Consider the following 10,774-nt stretch of genomic DNA (forward strand, 5'->3'; position numbering starts at 1 on the left):
GCTTCCAAAGCTGCAAATCTTTACAGAAGAAGATTGCCTCATCTTTGTCCTGCAGAATGGCTAGTAGGTTTGAAGTGCTGATCTTTTGGTTAGCAGCTGAATGCCTTAACCACTGTACCACCAGAGCTCCTTGCTTGTAAGATAAGGGTTGTGGTTTTCTTCTGTTGCATCCTTTTTGGTAGTGGATATTTACAGAATATTTGTTGATTTTCTTTTGTGGCTTATGTATGTGTTCTATTGTAATATGCTAAAAGTTAACATAAAATGAATAACTAGAGCCAAGAGTTGCCAATGGAATCATCCTGAACTGAGTTTAATCCTGGCTTTACCCTTTATTAGCTGTGTGACATTGGGGAGGCAACGACCACTTGCTTTGGGTGCCTCTTCCTTCATATATAAATGTGGAATATAACTTACCTTATAGGGCTATTATGAGGAATTAAATGAATGAATGAATGCAGAGCACCCCAGTGCAGCAAATGAATATAACAGGTATTTAATGAATGATGGCTGCTATGAGCCCTATCTTATATTTCCAATTACAGTCATTTATGTACCTATCAACTCTTCTAAGAGAGTGTAAGCCTCTTGGAGGCAGGGTCATTTCAGAAACTTCTTTGGAGTGAAGAAAATCCAGGGCATTTGGAAACAATCAAGTCTAAGGATATGGTGAACCTGGAGAGCTGAAGAACTAGATGGTGCCTGGCTATCAATGCCAACCACTCAGGAAGGCATCAAAACTGGAGATCCTGGATGGAGTGGGAGGAATTATGTGGAACAAAACTCAAAAACACAATAATGCAAAAAACACAGTAATAGTACAGCAAATGAATATAACAGGTATTTAATAAATGATGGCTGCTATGAGTCCTATCTAATATTTCCAATTACAGTCATCTGTGTACCTATCAACTTTTCTAAGAGAATGTAAGCCTCTTGGAGGCAGGGTCATTTCAGAAATTTCTTTGTATCTGCACATGACCAAAAACTCTCCTTGTGAAAAACAGTCCATACATTTATGTTAAATGAATTACTGTAATTCTTTGGTTAACATTCTGCTAACCTAGATTTTTAGCATATACACTAATGTATTTTAAAATACTCTTTCATCCAAGAATCCAGTATGTACTAATACCCTTAATGCAAGATTATTAGCAATCTTTGATTATTCAATACATATTGAAAGGAAAATTATTATTATTTTTACTATTAAAAAGTAAAATCAGAGATTAGTCTTTAGTGCAGAAGATTGCTGTTTTCCATTTCCCTACAGTGGCTTGAAAACCGCAAGTGCTCCTTCACTCATGTTTTTTCTTCAAGGGTTTAAAATAAGAGGAGTCTGCATCCTGTAACAGAGAGGCAATAACATGAATCAGTCCTTCTATTTACTCCACTTGTAACAATCCCTTCTTTTCGGAGGAGAAGCTGTATCATTGAGTCAATGTTATGAATATTTATAAAACCTGGGGAAATGCTTAAGTTACAGTAAACATTGTAACCAAAATTCTAGATGCACCAAAAAAAAAAAAATTCTTCAGTGGGCTTAACATCATTATCTGGTAATAAATACTACTGATTAGCATCTGCTCATACCATTTCTTAATTGCTACAGTCTGTATTTTTACTCTTCTGGACCAGTATACAATACCTACACTGACTTGATTTAATAAATACAAGGAATAGGTCAGAGTATTTAGAACTGGAATATTTGATAGGTAATTCTAAAAATGATGTGTGAACTTTAAGTGTATTGTTTAAAGAATAAAAGAAAGTTGATAATCCTAAGATGTGACATTTCACTTGGAAGGATGTGCATTTACCACTTTAGGAATTTGCACTAGCGGGGGAAAAACAGTCATGGCAACAAAATTCAGTACAGCTAGTGTTCTTGATCCCCAAAATAATCATACCAATTACAGTCAAGTCAATCCAACTCATGGCAACCCCATGTGTGTCAAAGGAGAACTCAAAGGTTTCAATGGCTGATTTTTCAGATCACCAGACCTTCCTTCCTAGGCACCACTGGGTGGATTCAAACCTCCAATCTTTCAGTTAGCAGATGAGTGAATTAACCATTTGCACCACCTGGGAACTCCAGCAGCTACTTTAAGCCAAAACCAAATTCACTGCCATCAAGTCGGATCTGACTCATAGCCACCCTCCCTGAGTTTCCAAGGTGGTATCACTATGGAAGTAGATTGCCCAACCTTCCTTCTGTGGAGTAGCTGATGGCTTTGAACCACCAGCCTTCTGGTTAGCAGTCAAATGCCTTAAGCACTATGCCACCAGAGTTCCTCCCAGCAACTACTATGTTGTCGTTGTTATGTGCCGTCGAGTCGACCCCGACTCATAGCGACCCCTCCTTGGGTTTCCGAGGCAGTATCACTACGGAAGTAGAATGCCCAATCTTCCTTCCGAGGAGTGGCTGGTGGGTTTGAACCACCAGCCGTCTGATTAGCAGGCAAGTGCCTTAGCCACTATGCTACCAGAGCTCCCCCAGCAACTACTATAGTGGTACTGAAAGTCTCTAGTCCTTGGTCCCACTTGCCCTTCTGAAACAATGATTTCCATAATGCATTCTTTCTCTCTCTGTTGTATTATTTAGGTCTTTGATCTTCATTATAATGTAATAGTGCTGCCATCAAATTCAGGAATAGAAAGAAAATAAAAGCATAAGAGTTAACACTTGGTAAGCATAACACTCCAGGATGTGTTTTAAGAGCTTTCCATATGCAGTGAAACTTGTGAGAGCTAAAACTCAACAGGACTGTCTTGTTTTTCCAGGTCTTGCAAGTTTTCTGGCTTTGATGGTGCAATCTTACTTTTCTATTATTCTGTATTAAATATTCTACCTCACAAACACCCAGTGAGTTTTCCTTCTCTAACAGGTTTTACACAGGTTCCAGCTTTTGCAAGTTTTACTGTACTGTCTCATTTAATCCCCATAATAAACCTATCATCATTAATCTCCATTTTATAGATGGGGAAATTAATTATAGAGAAGTAACTTGCCTGTGGTCAAGAAGTGGATTTGAATACAGCGTCTCCATGAGTCATAATTGATTCAACGGCAACTGGTTTGTTGGTTGGTTTTAAGCCTGCCGTCAGGCTCTATGTTTTTTACCAGGCTGCCCTGACACCTAACCTACTAAAGCGTCTTTCCCTGCCAACTCTTACCCATCAATAGACACAATGGCACTGTATCAGCTGTCCTCCAAATTTAAAACTTAGAAGTAATCTTTGATGAAATTCTATCTTTAGAACCAGCCCCACACTACCAACTCCCACCATCACCAAAACACTTATAATGAACTGGCCCAAAGGAAACTGGTCCACATTATAAGTTGGTGGAAAATGAACAGTCACTTCATGATTTTTCAAGCTCTAAACATTTTAGTGCATCATGGAAGAGTTTTATAACCTTTGAAATCTCTTTAAGCATTCTTTTGCTTTTTTCCTCCTAATTCATTTTCAGCCAATTGACCTGTCTGCAAAAAGTTGAAACAAATTAGATTTCTAATAATTAGTAGATTGTTTAAACAATAGTATATAAAGGTGCATATGATATGATCTCACTTTTTAATTCTTTTTACATATATATCAATCTCTATTGGTTGATTTCTAAAAAATGTACTCATCACTGAAATAAGTTAACAGTAAAAACCCTCAGCACCAATCAATTTTTCTTTGTATAACGTTTTAAGTTTTGGCTTAACTCAACATTTTCTGTGTTATTTATACATTAAATTCTCTTGATAGTCATAGTTTCTAAGAAACAATATTAGTAATATTCCCCATTTGCTATAAGAATGAGTGCTGAAAGAATGATAGTGTATTTTCTTGGACATGGACTTAGGCACATGTTAGATATGCAGAACTTCAGGAACAAGGTGAGGGAAGCAGTACTACCCAGTGTTTTAACAGTGTCCCACATGCTTTGACAGAGGTAAACATGGGGCTGAGGTGCACCTGATCCTGGGGAGAAGCAGGAGGGGAAGCTTGGCATCACTCCAAGGTGGTGACACCTGAGCTGAGACACGCAGAATGGGTAGGAGTTTGTGGAGAGGAGGAGTGGAGAAGCATTTGGGGCAGAGGGAATCCCATGTGTCACAGGCTAGAACTGGGAGAGTCAAGAATAGACAGTGTAAGTGGTGAGAGAGGGGGGGTGGGCAGAATCCCTAACCAGAGTGGATGATCTCCTTCCTGAAAATCTAAATGGCTCTGAATGAAAAATTTAGGAAGCACTGTTTCAGGTACTCCACAAGCAAATTTTAACGTATACTGATCAAACATAAGTGTAAAAGAAATCTGCAATATTCGATTCCAGTGAATCTTTGATTTGATTTTACCTTCTAAGAAACTTCTTTTTCTAAGACCAGTAATATTACAGTAAACCAGCAGATATGCCTAAGGAAAAAATACTTTTTTAAAAATATGTATATCATGCAGTTGGCAGAAGTGTATTTCAAGATTTTTAAGCATCAGAAAAGTTTGTACTTTTCTGTTAAGATTAATAAGTATTACTAAAAAATTTATAAATTGGTCTTACCACACCACTCTTAAAATTCTCAATCCTTCTCTTCCCTAACTTGCAGGTTAGCCACCAGGTCAAGGTTGGCATATATTGGCCGACATATGTCATGAGCAAAAAGGGGTGATCTGAGATCCAAACTTCTTTCAAATCATTGGCCATACTGATTAATATCAACCGAACACAACGACTGGTTGCCATCTTGTAGGACTGGTCTCCAATATTGCCTATAGACTAAGAAAATGAAAAAATTAAAATGAATGTTGAGTATTTATTCAATCTATCTCACAGAACTGGTAAGCTAAGAAAGGACCTAAAGGCCCTTTAATTATGTGGCTCCCTTTGTGAGGCCTCCTACCCCCACAGGAGTACTAATGGGGTTTTACAAACTATTTGTAACATTAAAAAGACCTAACAAATCACACATTTATCAGATAAGATTCTGCAGGCTAAGTAAAAGATTAAGGTTATTTGCTTTTCATTAAAACTGCATCATCTGAATGTACTTAATGATAGTGATCACTGTAGGAATAAAAATGTAAAAGATTATGAATGCATACATTTAGCAAATGAAATCTCATAAAACATGGGCCCATAGGGATGAAGTGGAGGAAGAATATTAAAAGGAGGTTTTGTTGTTGTTTTTATAAGAACAAATTTATTTTCTCACAGCTCTGGAGGTTAGGAGTCCAAAATCAGGGTGTTGGTAGAGCCATGCTCTCTCCCAAGATTCTAATGGTAAATCCTTTCTCATCAAAAAGGAGTTTTTTGGTCGTGAAAACTGTGGTACTGCTACTCTAGTTAATCTATCATTCTACATATATAGAGAGGCCTAGAAAGGCAGTAACTCATCTGTGCTCACACACATTAGTGTTCTCATTAATGGTAGAACTAGGTCTAGATTCCAAATCCCTTGATTCCAGCTGGGTGCATTTTGCATTCTACCTTGAAGCCGCTACAGAAAATGTGAAAATATAAATTTTATCTGTGACCATTTATATAGAAGTATATTTGTATTTATGCCTAGCAAAAATGAATTTTCATAGAAGAAGAAGGTTCATGGTCCTGAGTGGGTTTCTGTATTACTTAGCAATATTGGATTCTTCTTTTGGAGACATCTGCAATTCATTTGATAGATCACTGTGTAATCTGTGAGCTGAGGGGAGTACAGGCCATGGTGAGGCTAACCTAATATAACCACAATTCAACAAAGCTTTTTCCAAGAAACTTCACCAGAATCCTCAAAATCCCAGTAAGATTTAATGTAGTAAAATTCAGCAACATAGACCTTTTTCATTGTTGCTAAAATTAGTAAATTGGTCAAAATTGGGTTTCTTAAATATTAATAACCCACATAAGTGAATTACTTCTAAGTGATAGCTTAGCAATTTCACTAGCCTTTATCAAAAGTAGATACCAAAGCACTCAGCTCACCTTCACGATTTTTGTAATGTCATAAGTATTGGGAATAATTCTGCAGTGTAGTAAATTACTTAGTGTGGCTTTTCTACCCATAAGTCTTTGTAAACTCCAAGGTGGGATTTTCTATGAGCAACTGAGGAGCTCCTGATTGCTGAAGTTGTCCACCTGGAGTATTTCTGTTCGGAGTGGCACAAAACACTGTTCTGGGAGGTGCCCACTCTCTCTCAGGTGCTTAGAGTTCTGATGCTATGATTGGCTAGTTTGACCACCCTGCCAGCCTCAAAAGGAGGCCTCCTAGAGCAGAACTCTCTCTGACTGCTGGTTGAGGAAGACTGCTGCCGAAAGAGACACAAGAGACATGCACTGCTGAATGAGACACCGAGGGACCAGCACTGCTGGGAAAGAGACTGTGAGAGACTGTTGGCTGAGGGATGGTGGGCTGGGAGAGAGGCTGAGCATTTTTCCTGAACTTGAATCGTAACCTGTGGTGCTTCCCTAATAAACCCCATAATCTGTGAGCTCTGTGTGGCCACTGCAGCGAATTATCGAACCCAGGAGAGAGGTGGTGGGTGCTTTGGGAGGAACAGCTGGTGAAAGGGCTGGAGGGAGGCAGCATGTCTGGCCTTGCAGTAATAGGCCTTGGGTTACTGCTGGTAATCCTGTCTTCCTCTTGTGGGATTAGAGGAGGTCAGAACATGTGGCCTCCCTGCCCTTTTTGTAAATTCATAAGCAGTTCTAACATGAAAACCCTAAAATGTCATTATTCCAACACAAATATGTATCTACTAAAGTGTTTACCTTTGTGGTTTCTTCAGTTAAGGCATTCTTCACAATATTTGACTGCACAGGTCCTGGGCAAATGGTAGAAATTGTTATACCTGGGTATGTGGCAAGTTCAGTTCGGAGGGCATTAAAAAAACCCTAACAAGCCAAAAGAAAAAAAAAAAAGAAACTTAAATGCAGATAAAGATCTCATATTAACTATGTTGTTGTTGTTATGTGCCGTTGGTCAGACCCGACTCACAGCGACCCCTCCTTGGGTTTCCGAGGCAGTATCACTACGGAAGTAGATTGTCCCATCTTCCTTGCGAGGAGTGGCTGGTGGGTTTGAACCACCAGCCTTCTGGTTAGCAGTCAAGTGTCTTAGGCACTATGCTACCAGAGCTTTCCACATTAAATATAGGCATTTCAGAACATACTTTGATAGACCTGTTGCTATTGTTCTTCATAAAAAATGGAAGTAATTTCATGCATATTAACTAAGTTGTTGTTGTTGTTTGCCATCAGTCGCCCCCGACTCAGAGCGACCCCTCCTTGGGTTTCCGAGGCAGTATCACTACGGAAGTAGGAATGCCCAACCTTCCTTCCAAGGAATGGCTGGTGGGTTTGAACCGCCAGCCTTCTGGTTAGCAGTCAAGTGCCTTAGGCACTATGCTACCAGAGCTCCTAATATTAACTATAAGCATGAAATTACTTCCATTTTTTATGAAGAACAATAGCAACAGGTCTATCAAAATATGTTCTGAAATACCTACGCAAAGGACAGATTGTGCAAATGTGCAAGTTTATCAGGCATTTGTAACCTAAAGACTGAAGGTGATCTAAAACAGACATTCTCAGCTCTTTCTGGCGATGAATGACAAGCTCTTTGGTAGTGGCAGCTCCTCACATCAGTGATTGCTATGGTAGGCAGGTACTGAATAGGTGAAACACCACACCTGGAGACTCTGATGCACCCTCATACTAGTCCTCATGTCCCCACTCCAAAGGTGCATGCAGGTGCTCTCTCCATTGAGAATCACGGAGGTCAGGTTTATTTTTATCCACCACAGTGGTCTGAAGTGCCAACGTTTAGGGTAAGGGAGAGTAGGAAGGGATAAGTACTTAACAAATTATCATACAGAAAGAATTCAATTTTTTATTTGACTATTTTAACAGACTGAATTATGTCACCGAATGTTATGGATTGGATTGTGTCCTAGAAAAATATCAGTTGTAAATCCTAACCCCTATATCTGAGGTTCTTCCTAATCCTATTTGGAAATAGATTGCCTTTGTTTTGTTAATGAGACATTATTAGGGTAGGGTGTGTCTTAAGTCAGTCTCTTTTGAGATGTGTTGTTGTTGCTGTTGACTCAGCTCTGAGGCAGCAACCCTACATACAACGGAACAAAACACTGGCCAGTCCTGCGCCCCTCACAATCTTTGCTATGTTTGAGCCCATCATTGCAACCACTGTGTCAATCCATCTCATTGAAGGTCTTCCCCTTTTACACTGACTTTCTACTTTAGCAAAGGACTTCCCCTTTTACACTGACCTTCTGCTTTAGCAAAGGAGCTCTAGTGATATAGTTCTAAGGCATTTGACTGCAACCAGAAGGTTGGTGGTTCAAACCCACCTGCTGCTGTGCAGAAAGAAGATGGGGCAATCTACTTCTGTAAAGATTTACTGCCTTGGAAACCCAATGGGGTTACCTTGGGTCAGAATGACTCAATGGCAGTGAGTCTGGTTTTGTTTGTTGTTGTTCTACTTTAGCAAGCATGATATCCTTGTCCTTTGACCAAAGTTGTTGTTGTTGTTTGCCATCGAGTCGGCCCCAACTCATAGCGACCCCTCCTTGGGTTTCCGAGGCAGTATCACTACGGAAGTAGGAATGCCCAACCTTCCTTCCGAGGAGTGGCTGGTGGGTTTGAACCGCCAGCCTTCTGGTTAGCAGTCAAGTGACTTAGCCACTATGCTACCAGAGCTCCCAAAGTACTACAGGCCAATTCTTGCCCTACTTGCTTCTAAGAAGCATTCCCTGTACTTTCTCCAAGGCAGATTTTGTTCCCTCTTCTGGCAGTCCTTGGTATTTGCAGTATTCTTCGTCAACTATAATTCAAAGGCATCAACTATTCTTAGGTCTTCCTTATTCATTGTCCAGCTTTCACATGCACATGAGGTGACTGAAAATACCATGGCTTAAGGTAGGTGTTCTGGTGGCATAGTGCCTAAGACATTTGACTGCTAACCAGAAGGCTGGCAGTTCAAACCCACCAGCCACTCCCCGGAAGGAAGGTTGGGCAATCTACTTCCATAGAGATACCTACCACCTCAGAAACCCAAGGAGGGGTCTCTATGAGTCGGATCCAACTCGATGGCAGTGAGTTTGGTTTGGTTTGGTTTGGTTTGTAAGGTAGGGGAGCCTTAGTCTCCAAAGTGACATCTTTGCTTTTCAAAACTTTAAAGAAATCTTTTTCAGCAGATTTGCCCAGAGCACTATGACGTCCAATTTCTTGACTCTTGCTTCCATGGGTGTTGATTGTGGACCGAAGTAAAATGAAATCTTTGACAACTTCAATCTTTTCTCCATTTATCATGATGTTGCTTATTGGTCCAGTTGTGAAGATTTTTGTTTTCTTTAAGTGTAATCCATACTGAAGACTGTAGTTTTTTTTATTTTCATCAGTAAATGCTTCAAGTCATCTTTACTTTCAGCAAGCCAGGTTGTGTCATCTGTATGTTGCAGGTTGTTAGTCTTCCTCCCATCCTGATGCTGTGTTCTTCTTCATGTAGTCTAGTCTCTCAGATTATTTGCTCAGTATACAGATTGAATAAGTATCATGAAAGGATACAACCTTGACACACACCTTTCCTGATTTTAAATGATTCAGTATCCCCTTGTTCTGTTCGAATGACTGCCTCTAGGTCTATGTATGTACAGGTTCCTCATGAGCACAACTAAGTGTTCTGGGAATTCCCATTCTTTGCAATGATATCCATAATTCATTATGATGCAGACAGTCAGATGTCTTTTTATAGTCAGCAAAACATCTTTCTGGTATTCTTTGCTTTCAGCCAAGATCCATCTGACATCAGTAATTATATCCCTCATTTCGCGCCCTCTTCTGAATCAGGAATGAATTTCTGGCAGTTCCCTATTAATATACTACTCCAACTGTTTTTCGATTATCTTAGGCAAAACTTTACTTGCGTATAATATTGTTACTATTCGATAATTTCCACATTTTGTTGGATCATCTTTCTTTGGAATGGGCTCAAATATACAACTCTTCTACTCAGTTGGCTAAGTAGCTGTCTTCCAAGTTTCTTGGCATAAACAACTAAGCACTTCCAGTGCTATATCCATTTGTTGAAACATCTCAATGGATATTCCATCAATTCCTGGAGCCTTGTTTTTCACCAGTTACTTCAGTGCAGCTTGGATTTCTTCCTTCAATACCATTAGTTCTTGATCATATGCTACCTCCTGAAACAGATGAATGTCAAACAACTCTTTTAGCCACAGGGACTCTCAGTATTCCATCTTCTTTTGATGCTTCCTGCATTGTTCAATAAGAGCTCTGGTGGTGTAGTACCTACGGCATTTGGCTGCTAACCAGAAGGCTGGTGGTTCAAACCTGCCAGCCACTCCTTGGAAAGAAGATTGGGCAATCTACTTCTGTAGTGACACCATCTTGGAAACCCAAGGAGGGGTCAATATTAGTTGGATCCAACTCAACAGCAGTGTTGTTTATTTATTTGCATCGTTCAATATTTTGCCCATAAAATTCTTCAGTATTGCAACTCAAGGCTTTCATTTTTTCTTTAGTTCTTTCAGCTTGAGAAGTGCCAAGTGTGTTTTACCTTTTAATTTTCTAAATCCAGATCTTTGCACATTTCATTATAATACTTTGTCTTCTTGAGCCACCCTTGGAAACGTTCTGTTCACCTCTTTTATCATTTCTTCCATTGACTTTAGCTACTCTCCATTCAAGAGCAAATTTCAGAGTCTCATCTGACATCTATTGTGATTTTTCTTCTTTTCTTTTTTTTTTTTT

At 39.5% G+C, this 10,774-nt stretch overlaps 1 protein-coding gene across 1 annotated transcript in view; it reads right to left on the minus strand.

Moving 5' to 3' along the window:
- Positions 1-1,298: 1,298 nt before the first annotated feature.
- Positions 1,299-10,774, minus strand: part of DHRS7 (dehydrogenase/reductase 7) — a 17,730-nt gene continuing 8,254 nt past the window's right edge. Inside the window, exons 4-6 of the mRNA XM_007949076.2 lie at positions 6,752-6,874; positions 4,550-4,765; positions 1,299-1,346 (exon numbers count right to left, since the gene is read on the minus strand). Of these exons, the coding sequence (XP_007947267.1) occupies positions 1,299-1,346; positions 4,550-4,765; positions 6,752-6,874 (387 nt within the window). The remainder of the gene's footprint in view (positions 1,347-4,549; positions 4,766-6,751; positions 6,875-10,774) is intronic.

This window comes from Orycteropus afer, unplaced genomic scaffold, assembly GCF_000298275.1.
Source record: "Orycteropus afer afer isolate SDZICR_OR568_19922 unplaced genomic scaffold, OryAfe1.0 scaffold00237, whole genome shotgun sequence".
Classification (NCBI taxonomy): Eukaryota; Metazoa; Chordata; class Mammalia; order Tubulidentata; family Orycteropodidae; genus Orycteropus; species Orycteropus afer.